Genomic DNA, 22,480 nt, shown 5'->3' on the forward strand with positions numbered 1-22,480 from the left:
ACTTGACGTTTCGAACAGTGTACTCTGTCTGAAACGTTAGGATTGGATTAGGTTTTTGGTCCCTACCTGATTCCAGGGGTCGTCCCTGGAATGTCATTTCAGGGTTTTCCTACCACCTCTTAACTAGAAATGTCTTCTTTACCTTTTCAATGCAGTTTCCCTCGTAGAACAGGGCCCACAGTTCATTTACTTGCCGGAAATGACAATTAAAGAGTTTGCTGGGTATCATTTTGAAAGGGCTCATCCTGGGGCACATGAATTTGCTAGTCTTAACATTTTGCTAGTCTTTAAAACGGTGGACCTTAGCACACAGAGCAAATATGTGACCTGGTACATCGTCATCAGGAATAAGTCGCTGAGGCTGTTTTACATAATGGCCGAGTAAAGTGGGGAGGTGGGTAATTGTTGAAAATATCGATGTGGCGTTTTCTGTATATTTTGGAAGTGTATGATGTAAAGTTACCATCAAAACACTTGTAACGTGCAACACTTGAAAGCTTATGAAATTCTCTTTCTGACCATGTACATATCTCAAAAAGTCACTTTGCGACTTATTCCTGATTTCGATGTACCAGGTAGCTTTCATGAGTTCATGCAAGTAGTTAAACATCAAAAGTACATCTCTGAGTAATATGAATACTAAGTTTGACTCCAAGGATAACATAATGGGCCTGCTTGTTTCACACGGATCCGGATCGCGATCAGTGATCTGTTGTTGGTTCACTCACACCAGAACCTGCTCTGGGATCACTGATCATCATTCAGATCCGCATGAAACAAACAGACCCAACAATGCTCATTTGGGTGTCTGTTGTATCCGAGCTACACCGATTAAGCAATATTGAGCTTCACTGCAAGAATTAATAAAAATCACATCCAAAAAATAAATTGAGTTTACAGTGAGGGATTTTAACTACCTCCAAGCAATGTACGGGCTCATGTGGCACCAGACTATTCAGAAACTCCATGAAGAATGCAAAGGTTTTACTTGATGTAACGTGGGGACCCGACGCAGTGCTGAACTGATCCTAGTTTAGAGAGCCAAACAAGACAATAAAAAGTGAAGTTACCCAGGGAAAATCAATTAATGACAATGTGGAAATATTATGCACATATTTGGCATGGGGTGTGCACTGATAATTTCCCTGGTAACTACATGTACAGTCAACTATTGACATTAAGAGCACTGTTCTAACATTGTGTTCACACTGTTTTCACACTGTTCTCACACTGTGTTCACACTCTGTTCACACTGTTCTCACACTGCTCTAACACTGTTCTCACACTGTGCTCACACTGTTTTGTTCATTAAAATTCCTGACCAATGATCCAAGCAGAAACATATTTCCGGACACAATCGTAAAAAACACACCCCTTCCTCCCAGAACTTAACCGGAGAGGAAACAAGGAAACTTCTGCTGATATTTTTAAAGTGTCTCCAAATCCATGGAATTGCAGAAATCACAATTTAAACCCCCCCATGCCAAAGTTCACTGACCTGAAACCATCGGGAGTATGACCGGAAATCACATGACCCCTCTGTAGCAGCTTGTCTGGCCAGTAGGAATGCAGAGTGTAAAAGCAACAGCTGTGAGCCCTCTAGGGACTCCTTTAATAAGTCAGCAATCAGAGCTGTGAAGGGCAAAGATGATTTGAGACAAAGCCCCAACAATTCGAGAGTCAATTTAGTAAACCCGAGGTAGCTTTCAAATGATGTCCTAAAAAATTGCATTAACAAGGGTAAGTTTTGGACGCTGTTACATGAACAGAAATAAATACCACATAAAAATAAACTTGACCACTTGCTGCCGGGGAGCCCTGTTTCAGAGACGTTGGCTTTATACGCATTGCTGGGGTGCCCGAAATCGGACAAAAGAGCTGGGCCTTGTAACAAAAGATCGTACTTGGAACAAAAGACCGAGCTGCGGGGAATATCCAACATTTTTAGTTGTCAATGGCGGAGGAAATCCGTTTTTGTTTTGAAAGATTATACCACTGTTCGTGGCATTCAGTGCGAGCAGATTACCACTGGGGACAAAAGCACTCCAGCTCTCCAGTGATGAGCGATACAACACCGCTGCATGCTAATCTGGCCCCTATTGAAAAGACGTCAGCAGCGCACTTTGCCCGTTTCAGAAACAAAAGAAAATTACATAACATCGCACAATCTGGGCTCTTTTTACAAGGCCGCAGGCCTGGCTGAAATACTCGGGTGTCGATAGATGTTGTCTGTCAGATTAGAGTAGCACCGGACAGTCATTCATGTGGGTGTAAACATCCAGTAAATGAAGTTATGAATTTTATAAGAATTTGAAAACAGAAAAAAAATAAAAAAATAACCCAGCCCAGCGAAATCAACATGGAGAAATGGGCCCAGCGTGAAGTGGTTAATGATGTGAACCAGGGGATGGCAAAATACTGCTGGAAGGAAATGGAAGTGTGTTTGGATGTGGACAAAACTCCTGCTCAGGGTTGGGCTTCGAATGTGTCAAAAGACTATTTTAAAGCAGGGTCACATCTCTTGACTCTCTTCAGCAAGTTAAACAAAAAAACTACCTGTTTTCTGTGACTTATGGTTACCGTATTTCAGGAGTTAGACGGAAATTCTGTATCACGCAGTTGGCACAGAATGTTTGTTAATTAATCTGTAAGCAGATTATGGTTACCATAAACACATTACTTTGTGGTTAGCAAAGGTGTGAAAATGGGCCCAGTCAGACTTACCTTTGAGGAGTCCCGAGCCTTGCCGGAAACACACGCAGAAAACAGACACCAGAATGAGTGTCAGTTGCCAGTTCACCTTTTGGTGAAGAAAACAACACGAGAGGTTCTGAAAGTTTCTTGACCAACCTTATGCCGTAGGAAGAAAGTGATCTCGAAATTACAACCAGGGAAAACCATGTCCATGACTCTGACTTCCATAGCATGACGTTAGGCTTTAAGTTGCCATTTTTGTATCAACTTCATCTTAATGTTCATGTTCATCTCTACAAAACCATACTTTTTAGAAATATTTTCCCATTAAATGTTGTAAACCCGTGTGACTCATCCTGCTCTCAGTCTGGTGGATTTGCGAAGATATGGAAAAATTTCTGGCAAAATGCCAACAGTGTTGAGTAATGAAGAAAGTCAATGATTCCAAGTGACTGTCCACTCTTCTCATTGAACAAGGTCAAAGTTGCTCCGTACAATATCAAAAGCGACTGTGTGAATTTTGTCCTGACGGGACGCAGGATTTCTGGTACCTTTTCTCTCTCCACGACTTCCCGCAGCACAGAGCATATCTGTTTCTCTTCACTAGTCACAAGCAACTGAATGAACATCTTGGTCTCGCTGGACGGTGCCTTAAAGTAGGTCCAGTGGTCATGCTGCTTGGTCAGAGCTGTTGTCACTACGGCCAAAAAAAATCGAGCAAAACTTCTGTACGAAAGCTGTCCTTAACTTGAAATTTCTCTTCGTCGGATCATTCTTTTCTACGTGTAAGTCTTAACCAGTGTACCGACAGTCAGCCACAAGTTATTTTGCAAGCTTAACCACACCATGCTAGAATATAGTGATAGTCACTGTGACTGTATTGAACAGTTTCACAGGGAGTGTTCGAAGTTGTAAATTTCTTCACAGGTGAGTGGGTGATGTGAACGTAAGCCCTCATGGTTGGAAGTTACCTATTAGTTTTGTACAAACACAGGGGGCTCAACAAGCGTGGAGGATGACCGAGTGTGGAACCCTGGCTCAGCCCTGTGCCGAGGCTGGCAAATGTTGCTCCGCATTGGTGTGGAACGGCATTGTGGAAAGATATGCATTAAAATCTTATGCAAAGTGCTCTTAGTTCATAAGTCAGAACGTTCAGTTAGGAACACGGTGTGTTCTCATTATAGAACATGCAGGCGCTCCATTGGGAACATAGCATTTCCACCAGAACACTGTCTCAGCACGGTCTACACACAAAGCTCATCAGTCTCGCTGATGTGTGAACGTTCTGATGAAATGCTAATGTTCTAGTAGGAAAAAATCCAATAGAACGTGAAAGTTCCTGACTTCTGAGACGTTCTCGTAAGAGAACATGGGTATGAACTAAAGCCCCTGAGGCCATTTCATAGTGCATTGATGCCATCTGGAAGTTGTTAAAATGGTCAAAGTGGTTAATAGAGTACTGAAGTGAATACGTCACGTGCACAGCTAGTGTGTAAAAGGTATTAGCGTGAGAACCAGCGTGTGAACCGACATGCGTGCGTACTCCATTCGTTTGCACTGCACTTTCTGGTTCACAGTGACGTCACACTTCGCTACTCCTGAAGGTTGTATGTAAAAATCGAATTGAAATCGCAGGATTTGGGACTGTTGGGGAATACCTCCTGTCGTCTCATTTACCTTCTTTTCAGTTTCTGCATTGTCATCTTGGTGAGGGGAGGGGTTCAGAAATTCTTTAGAGATTTTATGCAAATTTCTATGTTCGTGAGCGGAAAAATGTAGTGTTAAAACTCCCACATCATCAAGAGAAACAAAAAAAACCACCGAAAGTTGCTGCCTGCAAGGAAGAGCGAGCCCTACCATCGCACTCCGGCTTCCAGCACAGAAGACTTTGCAGCTGTTTCCTGAAGAATCTAGAGATGGCATCTTTGTCGATGTTGGGGTGGCGTCGCACTGTCTCAAACAGCTTGGCAACATGGTGATCCTGTGTACTCTCGCTAGTCTGGTTCTGAGCTCTGAGCAGCTCTAAAATACAACATCCACGTGATTTGTGGGGAAAAATCTCCTCAGGATCGCGTCAAAGAAAGTATCTTCAAAGAGATCCTGCTGTAAGTTCCTCTGAAAACTAGTCACGTCATTATTAAAGGTTGTGAGGAATTTAGACTGGTAACAAGAATTTATACAGGGCGTCCAGTGCTATGGCTATCTGGGAACAAGACAGCAATGGCAGCAGGAATGAATAATGTCCAACTAACTCGGCTATGTCTAAAATTAATGCATGAGCCTCTAGAAAATGGATGAAGTGGCTAGCTAGCCACAAATACATGTAAGTACATGCATTAGGCATACTTCTAACAACAGCAAAGTAATTCTGACACAAGTCTGTTTCAATCAAACAAATTCCCATCAATTTAATCATTAATGCTGCGCTTTCTTAACAAATTGACCTATTCCCCAAAATTTGACTGGATCCCACAGAACAAGTCCTGAGGCCATTTTAAAGCAATGCTTGATTTGCATAAGAACACCAACTCAGCATCTTTGCTTTGAAGCATCGCTCAGTCTGGCATCCTGATGGACATGGACACACTACGTGGGTGAAGAGTGTTCAGGGATCTGACTGATTTACTCTGTGCAAGATTTCATAGTTGCTCTGGCAATTTGTGACATATTCTGCCCGTGTCCGAAACGGGCTTCCAGGGCTACGGCTAGGTCTATTGTCTACGCGTCTCCAAGTATTTCCAATGGAAAGAAGACCTAGACCTAGCTCTAGACAAGAGATTCGGATGCAGTGTTAGTTAAGTTGGATCACAAGTGTCGGAGATATCACAAAAGTCAAAATATACCAAAATGACTAGTGGTATTCGACGTATTTCTTTGTTAAACATAACTCAACGGCATGAAATAAAGCTGAACATTGCAGGGCTTCCCAGGACGAAATATTTTAAGGATCATTTTGTTCAGGGATTCCCCACATAAAGTATTCTATAGGATCAATTTCATTCACTTCCGTTATAGTTATATGTCACAAATATTTTTACACTCGTCACACACATTTATCACAAACAAGAAAAGGCATCGTTTGCTTACCTAATACAATCTTGTCAAGAATGTCCTGGCATGCCTGTGCACAAGTTTAGAAAACAAGAAAAATCCGCCACTGGAAAACTGGCCAGAGTCCAGATTGAGTGCTTTCCATTTTAAATGAAAGTACATGTACATTTTAGAAACAACTTTAAGAATTCCACTTTATCTCGCACAAATTCATCAGAAAAATACTTGTATTTCATTTCCAATCGGCCAATATTTGGAGCAAGAGATTCCGTATATCCAAAAGTGTAACTGAACCGTCCCTGAAAAGAAAGAAATATGTACTTTACCACGGCCAGTCTTGGTTCAATATCGATGCCTTCCTCAGATTTGGAATATCCGCATCTTAGCAGAACCTCCAAAAAATCTGTCAGTGGCGAACAAATCAAAGGCAGTATACATGTACATGTAGATATATTGGTTATTGTGACATGTGTTCAGGCATCTTCATTACATCATTAGGTCTACAAAAAATACATGTGACACGCCTAACAGTTGAAAACATTTTTTGTTTTCATTCGTTGATGCTCGGCGACAACTCACAAAAATTTGGTCGTGTCTGTAACATGGTATCCGTATCAAAAACCGGGACATGTGGGTAAGGAGTCAATTGGCCTGGTATGCTTTTGAATGCCTGGCTAGAACACTGGATAGAACCAACTGCTCATGCATACATTGATTTTCCCATATGACATTTCGAACACATTTCAGTTTGGGCATGCACTGTTGCGATACCCGACTGGCTCAGTGTATTGCTAAGCAAGTTCAAGCAACAATCATACGTTGAGCACTGGTCGATTTCCCTGGTAACCAATAGCAAAAATGTATCCTGAATACCAGGCAAAAATTGACCAGTGATTGACAAATGGTCGTCACCTGAACCTGCTTATTGGTCACTCCTGTCAATAAGCAATTTCTAGGAAATTACTTCTCAGTTTATAAATATAACACTCTTCACTAAAAACCAAAAAGCTAACCTTTTTTTATCTCACTGCACTCGTCAGACTCATCGACTCTTAAGCAAAGGTCAGACAGATTTCGGGCAAAAGTCTCAAGGGCTGCCGGACGGGCCAAACTTAACTCCAGATACCTGTCCAATGGGACGGCCGAACAGGCATGCAGTTGCCATAGCAACTCCAATGGCAAAGTTTCCACCTGGAGATGTGTCCGAGACCAAGCAGAGTTTAAAAGGCTCTGGATTCAAAGGAACTGATCACCCAAATATCAGCTGCCAGAAATGTGACATTTGGATCATGAAACAAAAGTTACACTTCTGTGGAGCCAGACACAAACTCTAACCCTTCTACAAAACCAACTCTTTGTATTCTATTTGAATCATGTGGTTACAAATGCAAATCAGTTGATGGGTGATTCCAGATATTAGCGGTCCATGTTTTTTCGTGTCCCTGTCACATCTGACATATGATTTTGTAAGTTCAGAACACATTTTGTAATTTCCAAGAGTGATGAATTATTGCAAATTACCTGCCAAACAAATAGTAATAATTTGAAATCAATTCCGGTGATATTTCCATGTCAAATAACAAAGGTCAGATGTAACCGGGACACAAAAATGTCACACTTTTGGACCCCTAATTTCTGGAATTACCTATGTACATTTCAAATAGGTACTACAATATGTAACTATGCATGACTACAAGGAGAAACACATGTATTTCTGACTAATTTATTTGGGGCAGGAACAAAGTTTAACTAACCCCTCCTCAAACTCTGGCCCAACGACAACGTAGGTTGCATTTGAATGAATTCCTAAACACTTTCCAAACACAGAACCACTCCTGCAACACACTGCAACATGTGAAGCAATGCATAACTTTCCAGACATCAAACTGCATACCTTGGAGGCGAGCTGTTCGACGAAGAGAGTCCTGTGGAGAAGCAGTCGACCAGCTAAGATTCTAAGGATCGCTATGAGGCACTTGACGCTTCTCTGGCACAAGGAAATATGAAAACAGGTTAAAATGGTGGATGTGGAGGCTAACAAAAGCAAAGATGAGTCTTTATCCCCTCTGAGCTGACGTGCACCCTCGACGAAAGAAAGACAGATGGTACTCGGTTTTCCAAATGGGTTCTTATATGCACTTGGCGTGCACAGGGAAACTATAATATTCAAGACTAAATTCGTTGCGCACACTCAGCGAGCCCCTCGTCAAATGCCCACAAACTTGCGCGCCTATGTGGTGAGTGCGTACGAAATGACTGTCAACTTCATTTCAAAACACGCCCTCTTTTGTTCCTGCTCGGAGCAGATAACAGACACCTTTGGGTGGTTCTTGGCTGAAATATGGTCATCACATGGGCTCGTACATGAACCATGCATCAGCGCGAATTGGAGGACTGCTAAGACATCGCATGCCTTTGAAGTTTGACTGGTTAACCCCTTCAAGCCGGGATTCTTTTGACCGCGACTGCTGGGCTGTGGTATGCCCAGTATGCAAAGCTCTGTCCAGCAGCAGGCCCCATTGAACCAGCAGCTGCATGGTGAATAGACTGTATGTGTGACATGCACTAATCCTCACACAAAGCCACGGCTGCGTGTGGACGGCTCCCGGTATAAAGGGGTTAAAGCGTTCTAGAGTACCAAAGGTCAAGGGAAATAGAGTGAGGGGCAATGACGTACACAAATGACCCAATTATACCAGTATGAATATGTATAGCATGACAGTGTTGGCCAAGTTTGAGTGACGACTATGGTTAACTGTAGTTTGACTAACATCGTCCGAACGAAGGACGGTTTGGACTATCTAGTCGACCTCTTGGAATCAGACTCCAGGGCATGGTCACACTGCCTGTTATCAATAACCGATTTCATTTATCATTACGGAGGGAACCATTCACATGGAAAATAACTGGACGAGATTCAATGACCGCGAACGCTGTGGGAATTGAAGCCAATGATGAAATGTAACGATGAGATTTGAAAAAATAGGCCGACTGGGGTCGTTCACTTGTAACTGAATTGCGTGGCGCATTGCTAAAAAGCAACTGACTAATGGTCGAACCGTAGTTTGCACCCAAACTTGCCCAGTGAAAAAAGTGTAAAAGTCTAGTTTGACTTTAGCTCTTTTTTTGGACAAGTGCTGTCAATCAGGGAAGACAAAAGTTTACACCTTGATTTCCTGTTCGAATTTTTAACCCAAATTTTGTTCTTCATACATTTCTGAGGAAAGGTTTCTTGTTGGCTTTTGACCTTGTAAAAAATTCTAGAATTTTTTTAATTCCTAAATTAATGCACCATTGAGGTTCAGTGCCCTGAGGTGACATCATGATTTTCCTGAAGAATATAGAAATTCCTAGGAGCTCAAAACCCCAAAGTGCCATGTTAAAATAGCAAAACAAACTTGATAATGGGGTTAATTAAAACGCAAAGGTGCATTGTCGAGGTTTGAAGTAGAATGTATAAATTGTATTTATAAATCCTTCGAGTGCAAAAACGGTAGCTCCTGCTACCTTTTGCTCGTCACTGTCGATACACTGAGTTGCCTGCAGAAGCCTGCACAGCTCCTTGGCACACTCTATTGCGGCGACTGTGGGTACAGGCGTGCCTGAAAGGTGTGACTGAGCTTGGATGCAGGACAGGCAGGCGTCAACTGGAAAACAGACAAATTTTAGAATGGCAAGCTTAATTTTCATTCCATTTTCAGTGTGAGAAAAGGCTTAAAGATTGTTTTACACGAGAGTGAAATTCTTAGGAGAATAATCCATTCAAATGACAGGTTTACATGTCCTTCCAATGATTGTAATGGCATGCATTGAGCCATTATTCTTGACTTGTGCCTCAACCTCCTATCCAAAGGAATCCTGCTTCTATCAGGATCAACTGTGATTTGGGGTAGAGTTTTACAACCATTTTATGGTCTAGAATTTAGAATGGCATGATTTCAACTCACTTGATAAATTTAGACTTCTGATGTCAATTACTGTGGCCAGGGACGAACCAGAAGTCTCCGAAGAGGCTTGGGTGCTGTTCTCAGGACAAAAGACTTCGTCACTGGCCTAAACATTCAAAGGAGATGAGAAAAAAATACAGAGCTGAATCAATAGAATACACAGTTAAAAAAGGAAAAATGATGCTGCAAAACTGCTTACTGATTTGGGTGTCCGCAAACACACCTGGCTTAAAGGTTAAATCTGAAACCTTCCTTAACCCTAAAAGAGCTGGGGGATGGAATCCTTGACATTTTTATTTTTTTTTTGCTATCTCTGCAGCGCATATTTTTCAGAAGCTGAGCCTAAAGAAGTTTCCAGAGTAACTCTTGTGGTCATTTTGACACCAATTTTCTGAAAATCGAACAAACCATTCTTGCGCAGCACACCTTTTTCCAAGACGAGTCAGTCAAAAATGTAAACTTTTTCCACTGCAGTGCTCTATGCACACGAATGACTGTAACAACAAAACCATTCATCTGATTGAGTTCAAACTTCTTATTTGTAATGATAAGGTGTCTACATGCACACAAAATTTCAAAACAACCCAGGGAGGCACAGCCGAGCTCTTGGGGCGGGAGAAAACCCATAGCGTACCGACACCGTATAAACCTTACAGGCTCTGAGTTACTCGGAGTTTGACGGAGTAGCCCAAGTGACTTTGAGTTGTCGAAGTCATGGAAGTAGGTGTCTGCAACCCAAGGCTGAGGCTTAAATTTATTTTCAGGCAGATTGACACATACCTCTTTCAAAAGTGCTTCGAAATTCTGGTGTCGATTAATTAAACTGAATACATTTCGCTCCATTCTGCAGGCAATTTGCAGTACAAAGAAAACTTCAAACTTCTTCCTCGTTTCTCGAGTACGATTTTGACGTGTGGCGCGGAATCATAATGTTTACGGTCTGGTACCAATCCCACGATGCTTCCGTTAATATCAATTTACGTCAGTTAAAAAGACTAGAGATTTAGACCGCTTTCCGTCAAGAGCGCCCTCAGCCGAACAATCTCAACGTTTTGCCTCATCATCATAGGCCGTGTCCGAAACCGGCTTCTAGAACTACGGCTAGGTCTACGCGTCTCCGCACATTTCAAATGGAGCGATGGCCTAGCTCTAGACAACAGTAGCTTTCCAGAAACCGGACTCTGCCGGCAGTACGGTGAGCAAAATTGCGCGAACAATAGCTAATACTCAAGGACGGATCAAGAACAAAATTTTAGGGGGGGGGCACAAATTTTGGATTTTTTTCATGTAACCTTTTATGCCTTTTCTGAGCGTACGGTTGTTGCAGGACCTCGTTGACGGCTCCTGGACCTGCCCTTGTAATGGTAGTGATTGTTGAATTGGGCTATTTGTAAAAATCATTTCGTCTCAGATGGCCCCATCAAAATATGGATTTGACGTTTCTTAATAAAATACATTACGGTAATGTTCACTGTCATGTTAAATTAATTCTTACGTTTCTCACTTTTCTTTTGAAGTAATGATGAGTACAATAAAATAAAACCAAAAAGTGTAGCTTAATCACCATGCTCAGTACGTTTTTCTCGCGCCACACAGCAGACCACTGCAAGACTTTATGTGCATGGTAAGTTATATTCCCGACAAATCAAGAAGCCTTCTGATAAAGTGCTCGAATTCGGGACTTTTGAAACTTTACATCAGCCGGCGGGCCGCCCAGCGCAGGCAGGTGAAAGTTTTTCTAGTTTCCTTAGCGAAGCCAAGAGATGTGTTCAACGTTTGCGTTCTTAAAATACAATTATTTTTCACTTTTGAGGGTATTTTTATTGTACAATATAGAAGAAAATATCTTAGCTTTTAACTACCGTGTGCGGCCAAAGTTCATCCTTTGAACCGCACTATCAATGAGTTCACCCATGTGTTTGCGTGTCTTCTTCCGCAGGTCCACCTAGCCTGGTACCCGATCCAATGGATCTGATTTTCCAACGCTGATGGTTTGGACACCAGAGCAGATACACCTGCCATCAAAAATTAACTTGTCACCTAAAAATCAACTATTTTAGTATTCCGCTTTGACTAGGAACTGTTTTGAGAGCGATGCATTTGGCTCAGAAAGCGACTATTTTTACCAATTATAAAATATAAATCCTTTTTATCGGGAAACAATGACAGTGTTGCTTTTTTAAAAGAAATTCTATTGGGACCTAGACCTATTTTATTGATGCGGATGATTATTTAAAGTGTAGTCCTGAATCACTGTCGCCGGTACTCCCATGCACGGAAGATGGGTGGTGATTTGCTTAGCTGAGGAAATACTTCTCATTTTCTGCGTTATTTCAGAACTACTACAATCGAATGACAACTGAGTAAGATCCGGATCAGAACTAGGTAAGAGGGGATTATGACAATCGTTGATACATGACTGTGTTTGTCATTTGGGTTGATTTTAGTTGTTGCCGGGGTCGTGGGGGTTGGACTCGACTAAGCCCCACTACTAGTGTGGCACGGACTCTCCCGATTTATCCTTATATCGGGAGTGAGAGTCCGTGCCACACTAGTGGGGCTAGACTCAACTTAACCTTGTAACCGATGATTGTCACGATTGCTCCATGTATCCATGATGCATCAAGGGTATGGTGCATAGAATTGGCATGATCGGGTAATGCTGACTGTCTTAATTTGGGGTCACGTAGAACATGGTGTAATTAGAAGGCATCGCTATCTATCCATCGAAACTATGTATAAAGCATGTTGAGTAATGGCCAACAGAGGATGACATGATGTAGACAACGGTAGAAATTGATGAGAGTTAGGGCGTACACACTGTCATGACTGTCGCGGTTGGCATGATGTCACTTTTTACATGTTTTAACACACATCAAAGGGGCAAATTTACCCTTCATGCTATGTACACAATGTTCCCAGAAGTCCAACCATGAGAATTCTGGCATTTCTGACAACGTTGTAGCTATTGTTATGCGACTTTCGACATGTTACACAGGTTTCTGTCTACTTTCTTGCACCAGTCGGCTGCGTTGAAAACAGGAACCCAGACCAGCCTACAACAAATGCATCTTGTACTTTTTATTTTAAAAAGGAAAAGAAAAACCTGTATAGGAAGTAAACATGCACTCTGATTAATAATATGAAGAAAATGTAAAAGGAAAAAAATTAAAGGGAAAACTTCCCTTGGGAGTGAGGCTTGAACCCAGCACATGTACGTTACACAGCAGCATACATGTACATACTGACTGACTGACTGAGCGTGCTGTCACAGTGCCTCGACTGAGATAGAATATTAAAACGTTATATAAATTACCAATGATATTTGTGCACTACTGTAACTATAGAATTTTGAAGTCTCGTGACGGTTACCATAACGATAGCCACTTTGTTTTGACAAAGTATCGTTAGACCTCCTAAATCTGTAAAGTCCTATTTTTACACAGTCACCTTTTAGTTAACGTTTATTGAACGGCCAGTAGCTACTTTGTACTGTTTTAAAAAGTCTTGCAAAAGACCCAATAATGTTGGACATGTTGGCAATTAATCCTGCAAATAAACGGTCAGTTTTACAGCATATTTACAAGTTACATGTACTAGATTTGGTTCATGAGTCCCAAAAATTCTTCATGTCAACAGTTCGCCATCTATTGTCTAGCATGTACTTGTAATATCACGTAAAGTCATTAAATTTTGTTGATTCAGTGAAGCACTACAGGGGTACAGATAGGGCCCCTTTGTTATTTTTGAAGTTGCAAAATGTTGATTTGTTGTTTTTTGTCAGTTGAGTGAATATGATTAAACAGTAATGTTGGATCCATTTAAAGGTTTCATTTTTCTTCTCAGAAGAGAGCTGGATTAACTGGGTTGTCATTGGATTGCCCATGTTCATGAATAAACATAATGGTGGGGATGAGGAAACACATGTATGCCAGTGTGCCTGGTCACCACAGGAAGGGTGCGGGTATGGGGATGGAGGTTTTCACTAATGGTAGTGGTTGGAGGTTACATAATTAACATGGAATGTGGGATTAAATATGGGGACTAAATTAGGCCCCCAATTCCAAGGAGGGTTTGTTGTGGCACATTTAGGCCTTATTTTGTTTATTTTTACAAGTTATTTGTTCCTTATTATTTATTAATTTTTGAGGGGTATTTAGAGGCAGGGCGGATGTGGGTGGTTAATGTGGGTGGTTAATACAGAGTCATGGGTCATATGGGAGAGGGTGGATATATTCATGATAGGATATGGGGTGCTATTTTTAGTGTGGGGGAATGTAGCTGGTGAAGACAGGACACAAGTAGACAAGCAAGGGAAGCTATAAGGGATTTCATTTGTTACGTAAGAATGTTACCTGTAAATGTTGACAGACTGAGGAAATGTTAAAAAGATAAAAATACCAATTTTTTTTTCATTAAAACTTGTTTCTCCATTTCGAATAAAAATTATTCATATGAACTGGAAAAGACTACTGGAAAGGTATTAAGTGTGAAGTTGTTTACATTTTTAAATAAAAGATACTCATACGCATATGTTCTATTTTAAAGCCGAACACCAAGACTTTCCATTTCAATGAATATAAATATTGTGTAGCGTGCCTTGGCCACTAGATTTCAAGGAGCGCCAGCTACGTGGATTTACATAGGCAGGAATTTCAACACACACGTGGGATTGAACCCGCTGAAAGCTTCGTACTCCATGGCACAAAAAGATATACATGTAACTTTACCTTCTGACTTGCTTCAATGAAAGCCTGTGAGTTGTAAAAATAGAATTACCTTAATAAAATTTCAACTGCAAAGTAGTTTTCCGAAAATCTTGTTTCACAACCTTAGGTGCTCAAAAGTAGGAGGATGGAGGGTATACTTTACCAACTAAAATGATACCCATCAGCCCCTGGGCCAGGGGCCTACACAAATGTACGTCATCAAGATTTTCTTTTCGTTGCAATGAGTGAGACTTCCATATACAGAGATCACTGATTTTCCTTAACCCTACTTGTACAGTAACTACCCCAAACCTGCCATACTCCGACAGCAGGTTTTGTGAGGTTTTGACGGGTTTGGTACCGTACCTGATATTAAGAATTTTTTGGTGCACAGTGTGTCAAATAATGTCTGTGTACGGGTGTATGGAACTCTTTCTGTGGAATGGAGTTGAGAATGTCCCCCCAAAAATTGAACATGTTAAAATGGGAAGAATTCCACAAGTGTTTTTTGGATGTTAAGAAATTTCGCCTCATAAAATATTTGTTTGATTTGACTCAGTTGACTTGCCATTTATCGCACATCAGAGATGTTACTTCACACAAATAATGGACCAACTAAGTTTTCTGATGATAGGCATTCAACATGTTCAACTTCTGTGACGTACATGAACAGTTGAACGCGATTAACACGAGCACGCTTGAGACGAGATCGTGCTTACTACGAGCATATTTCTTCAGTCCTGTTCAAAATGCACACATTCCTATTAGAGAAAATCTTAATCAATACAAGCTGTTCTTAGACAAGAACACAGACAAGACGAGCATTTTGTCTAACCCACAGTATCAAAAACTATTGTCCATGGCATTTCAATAACGAGTACAATTGAAAACCCATCTTCAAAAGCTTAATCCCAATAAATCCTGATGGAGTGCGTCAGTCGTCTCTAATAATTCTAATCCGCTAGGCAATTTTGCAGTTTTACCACCGATCTTACTGTACCATACAGTACCAGTACATTGCCATAGTGTATAACAATGTCTGCTGGTGCATGACATCAGGCTTGCGCTCTATGAATGGGATAAGTGTCAACACGTATAACACGAGGTTTACCGTAAGACAAGGTTTTTTGGAGAGTCCCTTCAAGCTCGTATTAACCGTGTTCGAATGTACGTTACCCAAGTGCAACGCTGCATCTACAGTATCTTCCAACCCGAGAAATAAACATTTTCTCTTGCCTCATTATTGCAACATAATGAGCAAAAAGTAACATCCATGTACATACCTGTATGTTTGTGTACCAAATCTTATGGGATTTTGGAAAAATTAATTTAACCATTTCAGAGACTGTCTATTTAAAGAGCAACTCAAAGGAAAACATGTTTTCTCTCTCTCTGAAAAATCTGTACCTAAAAAAGACTTATACAGTTTTCATGTTCAGTACATATATTGTATATTGGTATATTGAGGAACTCCCATATTTCATTCTTTTAACAGCAAGGTGCCTTGTTGAAAGGCGCGCACGACCAGCCATGTTTGACGAGAACAAGAAAGTCTGGGTGCCAGACGTCGCCGAGGGGTTCCAGCTCGGCCGCATTGAAGACATTGGTGCAGAGTCTATCACCGTGGCCCCCATCAACAAGCCTGGAAAGGTAATTTCTAAATCTTCAACAAAACTAAATAAGCAGTTTTAAATCTGAACCTCCTGGATCCTTCAGAATCCATCAGGCTTTGAAAGATTCTTGAAGATTTGATACATGTAGGAAGGGAGAACTCGGCCACTGCTGCTAACAAGAGGCTGGATTCCTCCCCTCCACTCCATGCCATTTGGCCCCTTTATACACAGTGGTGGGTTCTGGAGAATTTTGAGAAGGCCCCCAACAAGAATACTTGTGTACAGTGTAGCTAGGGTTAATGCTGGGCATCTTTTCTTTTTATTCTATAGCTTACATGTATGTCAAGGGGTTTATGTTTTTCCCTGAATAAGTCAATAACACTCTTATTATCCAAGCAACCTCATGCAACCATTCAGTTTCCCCACAGTACTACATATCGTCTGTCACTTGACTGGTTTTGACTCTTCAGAATTTGATTCTGCATTGGAGTGCCAAATGATGTGAAAAAAAGAAAGATAGAAATGTGGCAAGATTATTTAAGGTCTTGTCAGAGTCTTGTGTTTGGAGTCACAAAGATGCGCCAGTAGTGAAAATGACATGGCCGTAGCCCCGGGCGTCCCTTTATGCTGCCTTACCTTGAGTATCCCTAACCTTTACCATTCTATCAAGAAGTCAGTGCTTGTCTCCACGCACAGGTACTGTACCTGTAACACACCCTTATCAATCCACCATGGGCATGGCCAGGTTTTGTTCCTAGGGTAAGGGGACACAAACCACTGGCAAAATCAAACACCATTAAGGGAGGGTTAGGGTTAACCCTAACCCCTCCTCAATCCTTCACCTGTTGGAGGACTGAAGAGTGTCAGGGTTAAAGATGGATGGGGTCAGCTCCGAGACGCTTTCAAGTGTGATTTGCATCCCCTTCTCTTTGTCTTTTGGGGTAGGGGAGGGATAGAGGAAGAGGACCTTGTCTTCCCCCCGACCCTTGGCGCCTGTGCTCCCCACCCAAAGGAGCTCAGAATTTTAGGAGACTCCAGGAGGCTCTTTGCTATTTTATGCCGAGGGAATTGGATTCAATCCATATGTGTGTATCTTTGTTCTCCCCCTCGTCTTCTGCATGCAGCCTGTGGTTGCACCGTACGCTCGTGTTTTCCCCGCAGAAGAGGATGAACAGAAGACGGTCGATGATAACTGTAAGTGCCAGTCTATTTGCCATATGCCACAATGCATCCATACCAGATACCAGTCTGTGTATGGTCGTTTGCACAAGTACGGTACCCGTCCTCTGCTTGTCAATCCGTTAGCCACAGCTGTCTCATCGCAGGTTTGATTGATAGCTTAACAAATGGTTTTGCTTAGTACACAGCTTCTGTGTAGGTACATGTATGTGCATGGTTGTCATGGAGATCTCTGCACAATGTACATGTACCATACGGTTCACTAGTCTTACCCCCCTTACAAGGCATTGGAAGTGCACCACTTCCTATGAACAATTGATTGAACATGTAACTGATCAACTGACGGCAAGTATGTATCAGCAAAACATTTTCATTTTCTGTCAAAATATCCTTTCATAAACGTAAAAATATGCTAATAACATGCCCAACATGGTTGATATGAGCACTACTACACGTAGTGAAATATAAACCGCATTGCAAATTTCAGGTGTTCCTAAATTGGTTTATATTAGTGCACTGATGTTGCCAAACAATCGTGGACGTTACACAAAAGAATTAATGCTTGTCCATGATTCCCGATACGTCCGTGGTTGTCAAACGTGTACAAAATATATTAGAGGCCTTCCAAAAAAAAGTGAAAGTATGAACAAAAGAGGACAATAGGAACATCCACGATTGCCAAAAAACATATTAGTCGGTGTCTGTGCCGTGTGAATATGCATACATGTACATGTAAAGTACGTCATTTTCATCGTTTGCATTTGATGTTTTTTGGACATGTAATGTACACGTACATGTATGTACTCAAAGGGGTGAGATTTCTAAGCTTTTCAGCTGATTTCAGCTTTTGTTGTTTTGGATTTCAGCTTTTTTTCCTCACTGGCTGTGTACAAAAGTATAGGAGATTTGCACAGTTCAGCTTCTTTTGGAGCTGTTTTCAGCTATATTTATCGTAGGTCAACCTCATCCCTGTACTTAGCTACATGTCGTTCACAGGCCGTCAGAAGAAGAGGCTTATTTGACAAGGGATGCTTGTAAATAGTATGTCAGTATGCACAACACATTCTTACATTGTACATTATGCCGGTATGTACATATATGCGTATGCAGACATGAAGTACGGTAGCCTTACATGCACCGTACTGTACGTGTACAGTGTCTTTCTGTGTACATGTATGTTTGGTGCATTTTTCCCACAGAAATTCAAACACATACATGTACATGATGTCTTCCTATCTGCTGTTGGTTTGGCTGTTTTACATTCTTGAGACACAAAAATGAAAACCACTAAATAAATATTTAGGTTCCTCTAAATTTAGGCTTGGCATTCTAGGTATTTAATCAAACCGTTTTGGAAAGGCATTTGAGCCAGGAAGAAAGTTTATCTTCTTGTAGATGCTCACTTGGTATTTTGTGCGTCATACATGTAGCTATCACAGGGAGCTAATTATTCATGCAAATTGCATGCTCTATGAAAATGAGCCCGTACCTTACGTACCGGTACATTCAAATTAATGCAAAAGAACTGTAAACCGTACATATACTGACAAGACCTGTGTGAAAAAAATACAGTATGGTGAATTGTGTCAGTTTTTATTCCAGAAGCATAAAAACTGGGTTTCCAGTTTCCATGTTGATCCACATAGCTTGGTACATGTCACATTTGTTGTACACTGTACTCGTAGACCGTTCAAGAAGCGTGTGCCGGGCATGCACTGTCGTACGCGTGTACTGTACGTCAGTCCAGTGCCTGTGCACGTATTTTAATAATTGTTAATACATTTGCATCACGTTTGGCCTCTCTTGCAACAATACGTTTAAATTTAAATTGCAAATGTAAATGGCTGTATTTATGGTACTAGGATATGTATTTCCACAGCTGGTAACGGTGTCCTCTTCCCATTTACATTGCATCTAATAGTATGCTGCAAAAAATCATGAATACGCTTACTTTGGTGCAAAATCTTCTCCGGTACATTTTTTTGTCCATTGATTCTGCCTACTGTCATCGTGTCAAGGAAGTGGAAATAAGAAATAGAAACAGTCAGTAAAAATTTTAAATGGAATGTTTCAAAACACCTGCAGGCCTTTGTTGGCCATTTACGCGTAGTTTTGAACATTGATGGGCATTTCCTTGCTACATTATTTCAAGGCTTTCAGAGGTTTGACTGCCGAAAGAATCGTGATATTCCTGAGCAGTGCCGAGTGATATTCAAAAGTAGTGTTCGCAGCACTCAAGCATAAAAGTGTACCAGGCATGTAGCATATATTGCTTACATGTACATGTACAAAATGGGTCACCACTTGTTTCTCTTGTTGATTTCATGGAGGACCCATTTGTGACAGCTCGTCATTGATCAAACCTACGTACAGCAATGCAGAAAATGTTGCAAGTTACAGTTCCCAGTTGGTTCATAAAAACTCATTACTTATGGTATTTCAACAACAGTCTCAGTTGAAAATGAAGATATTAACTGAAGCGAAAGCAAATCTCTAAAAAATACTAAACCCAAAGGGGAATTCCGTTATTTGCATTAATGTTAGAGAAATTAATATTCACACAAAATGTACAGTATTCACCTTTTCCCTGATGCATTTATATGCATACATGTATACATTTCAGCAACACCCCTACCCTGCCCTCCTTCCTCCGTGTTACTCTGCCCCACCCCTTATCTGTATGGATTACTGAGGAGGGTAATTAATTTTTTATCGTGGATTTCGAACCTTCTCTCCGGATATTGAAAGGCATTGCTATTTATAACTTGTGCGATGTACTGTACGACGGTGACTTATTTGCCGCACAGAACTCGACTGCTGGGTGTCTGATTACTATAGCAACGAGGAAAATTTATGCATTGCATAACGTACTTAGCATATGAAAGGATGTTATGCCACATTTGGGGAGCATAGAGAGAGGAATTTTATCTACATTGTATATGTACAGTGTACATGTAATTCATATGCAAATGTACATGCTCAGAACTTATGTTTGTGAATGTAATTTCAAAGGTTAAAGAAACATGCATTTTTTTGAAAAGTACCTGATCTAATTCTCCTTACAAGTACCTGATCTAATTCTCCTTACAAGTACCTGATCTAATTCTCCTTACATACACTAACTAGTACAGCAGTGATCTCAAGTACATAGCCCGGTATGTTGATTTTTAAATTTGAAGCTGACTTGATGGAAAAATTGTGTGGCAGTAAAATGGTTGCCGGAGTGATGAATCGAGTCAGGTGACTTGAAGCCACTTCTCTGAGCTTGGAAAAAAAAAACAATAGGACTGATCCAGACAATTTGTACGGTTGGAAAATGATACAAGTTCTTCCCGCTCAAAAATAAATTTAAAAAATGACACACTTCAACTGCATAAGTTTTTGGAGCCTTTTTTTTAAGAGAACTCCATACATTATGCCGTGTGTTTCCTGGGCAGAAGCTCATTATTAATCACACAGACATGTGAACTCATGTTTACCGTTCAATGGTTTTTGCAAGCTCTGTCATCATAAATACACGCAAGTGTTCACGTACTGTTGATATTTCCAGTGCATGGTTTTTCTTTCCCAAAACAGTGATTTGATTTAATTTGATTGGGAAAAATTGCTGTTACAAATTAAAGTCCGCATGTGCGTTTGGCTTGAAGTTTCTTCCTGTCCACAGTAGTGAGGCAAAGTACGTATCTTCAGTAGATTCTCTTGACTACATAAAGTGTGTATTTTTTCTTGTTTTCCTCGTAGGTGCGTTGATGTACTTGAACGAGGCAACACTCTTGAACAATCTCAGGCTGCGTTACAAGATCGGCAAGATTTATGTGAGTACGCTCAGCCAGCAGGTTATCGTTTAGGGAAAGAAAAAAACAAATCTGTTCATTTGTCCAAGGACAGCCTTGTCATGAAGGCAATATGCCCATGCCGTCTGGATGTAAATTATGCTCTAGGCTGGCCATATGGGAGTGTTGTTGCATGAAAGCTTGAAATAGACATGTAAATGAACATGCGTTTCATCTCCAGTGAGAAAAAGAAGCAAAATATATTGGAATACTTGCAGTAGTTCACGAGACATTTTTTTTGCGTGACCATGACGGATAAGTCACCTTCAAATAGCAGTTTAAAGTAAAACTGATACAAAGTCTGTAGAATTTGAATGTGTCTCATGTAAACAGGTGTTTCAACCTCTGAGTGGCAAAAGGGCATGACAGAAAAACTTGCAAAGTAATGTCTGATCTTTACAGAATAAGTAATTCAGGAATTATGGGATTTTTTCCCTTTTTGTACCAGTGGAAAGAAGTGGATTTTGGTGTTGTTTCTTCAATGTTGCCCCATGCTAACAACACTCCCATAATGTAGATAGGGAAGTTGAACTTCACTTGGGCCAGCTTCCACAGTCACCCTGCACAGAGGGGCAGGTAGTGAAGATGTTAAGCTATTAAGCCTGGATAGGATGTTGACCTCTGAGAAGCTTGAACTATTTTGGTGTGTTAGCAAGTGCTGCAGCAATATGGCACAATCTTGTGCATGCGTGTGTTTCCCCCTTGGACTAGAAAACAGGGTCCAGTTTATCAATGAAGCGATCAACTGGATGTGTACCGAAGAGGCCTCTTGTAAAGGTTGTAATGAAGTCTAGGGGTAGGAAATTTCTTTTTTGGTTGGGAACTGTCCATTTATGGAATCGCAGCTTTCTTGCGTGACCGCAGAGAGACACGCACATCAAATGTGTAATGTGCCAGATATATACACTGTACACCACCTTGATTGTCTGAAAGTTTTTTGGATTCCTTTCTGGAGCGTCCAAGCTGTAACAATCAACCCATCCACCAGCCTGCCCCACCCATCCACTTACCCTTGTAGCCCACCCCCTCCTAGCTCACTATCCAGTTCCCCCAAGCAAACAACTTGTTGGGTCCTACCATGGGAGGGCTCGATGGGATCATGTCCCACTGCACCGCCATAGGAAAGGGCACACTTACCTGTGTGCAAATCATGATTCTTTTGCTGTGATGTGGTTCGTGAGTTTTTGTACACTTTCTTGGTAGATGCGTGAACATTGTATGATGTGGCACATGTACAGAAATACCGGTAATTGTACAGTCCCATGACTTAGGTGTGCCTTCTGTGCAATAACTTTATACCGACTGAAGTGTTAAAAAAAGCCATGGACCATATCACAGGAGGCTGGGCTGTCTACGCGTGTACATGTGCATACTTTCCGTTACTGCTGTTATTCTTGGACGCTGTTCACCAAATTCAGTGAGAAAATAATCTGGTCATTAAAAACAATCTGGAC

At 41.1% G+C, this 22,480-nt stretch overlaps 2 protein-coding genes across 4 annotated transcripts in view; one reads left to right on the top strand and one right to left on the bottom strand.

The window, feature by feature from the left end:
- fanca (FA complementation group A) overlaps window positions 1–10,658 on the bottom strand; it is a 38,707-nt gene extending 28,049 nt beyond the window's left edge. Inside the window, exons 1-12 of one of the 2 annotated variants that reach the window (XM_022242499.2) lie at window positions 10,473–10,658; window positions 9,693–9,798; window positions 9,253–9,392; window positions 7,640–7,732; window positions 6,759–6,936; window positions 6,072–6,148; window positions 5,782–5,815; window positions 4,552–4,716; window positions 3,246–3,391; window positions 2,725–2,800; window positions 1,499–1,632; window positions 918–1,028 (exon numbers count right to left, since the gene is read on the bottom strand). In XM_022242499.2, coding sequence (XP_022098191.2) covers window positions 918–1,028; window positions 1,499–1,632; window positions 2,725–2,800; window positions 3,246–3,391; window positions 4,552–4,716; window positions 5,782–5,815; window positions 6,072–6,148; window positions 6,759–6,936; window positions 7,640–7,732; window positions 9,253–9,392; window positions 9,693–9,798; window positions 10,473–10,535 — 1,323 coding nt within the window. In that variant the 5' untranslated portion in view covers window positions 10,536–10,658. The remainder of the gene's footprint in view (window positions 1–917; window positions 1,029–1,498; window positions 1,633–2,724; window positions 2,801–3,245; window positions 3,392–4,551; window positions 4,717–5,781; window positions 5,816–6,071; window positions 6,149–6,758; window positions 6,937–7,639; window positions 7,733–9,252; window positions 9,393–9,692; window positions 9,799–10,472) is intronic. The other variant, XM_087146630.1, reaches the window with a different exon arrangement.
- A 1,270-nt stretch (window positions 10,659–11,928) lies between these two features.
- LOC110983306 (unconventional myosin-VI-like) overlaps window positions 11,929–22,480 on the top strand; it is a 55,883-nt gene continuing 45,331 nt past the window's right edge. The window contains exons 1-4 of one of the 2 annotated variants that reach the window (XM_022242465.2): window positions 11,929–12,077; window positions 15,897–16,051; window positions 17,139–17,208; window positions 20,935–21,008. In XM_022242465.2, coding sequence (XP_022098157.1) covers window positions 15,932–16,051; window positions 17,139–17,208; window positions 20,935–21,008 — 264 coding nt within the window. In that variant the 5' untranslated portion in view covers window positions 11,929–12,077; window positions 15,897–15,931. Of the gene's footprint in view, window positions 12,078–15,896; window positions 16,052–17,138; window positions 17,209–20,934; window positions 21,009–22,480 lie in introns of those variants that run through there. The other variant, XM_022242467.2, reaches the window with a different exon arrangement.

The sequence above is a fragment of the Acanthaster planci genome, linkage group LG15 (genome assembly GCF_054643075.1).
Source record: "Acanthaster planci isolate LZ-2023a linkage group LG15, COTS_SCS, whole genome shotgun sequence".
Lineage (NCBI taxonomy): Eukaryota > Metazoa > Echinodermata > Asteroidea > Valvatida > Acanthasteridae > Acanthaster > Acanthaster planci.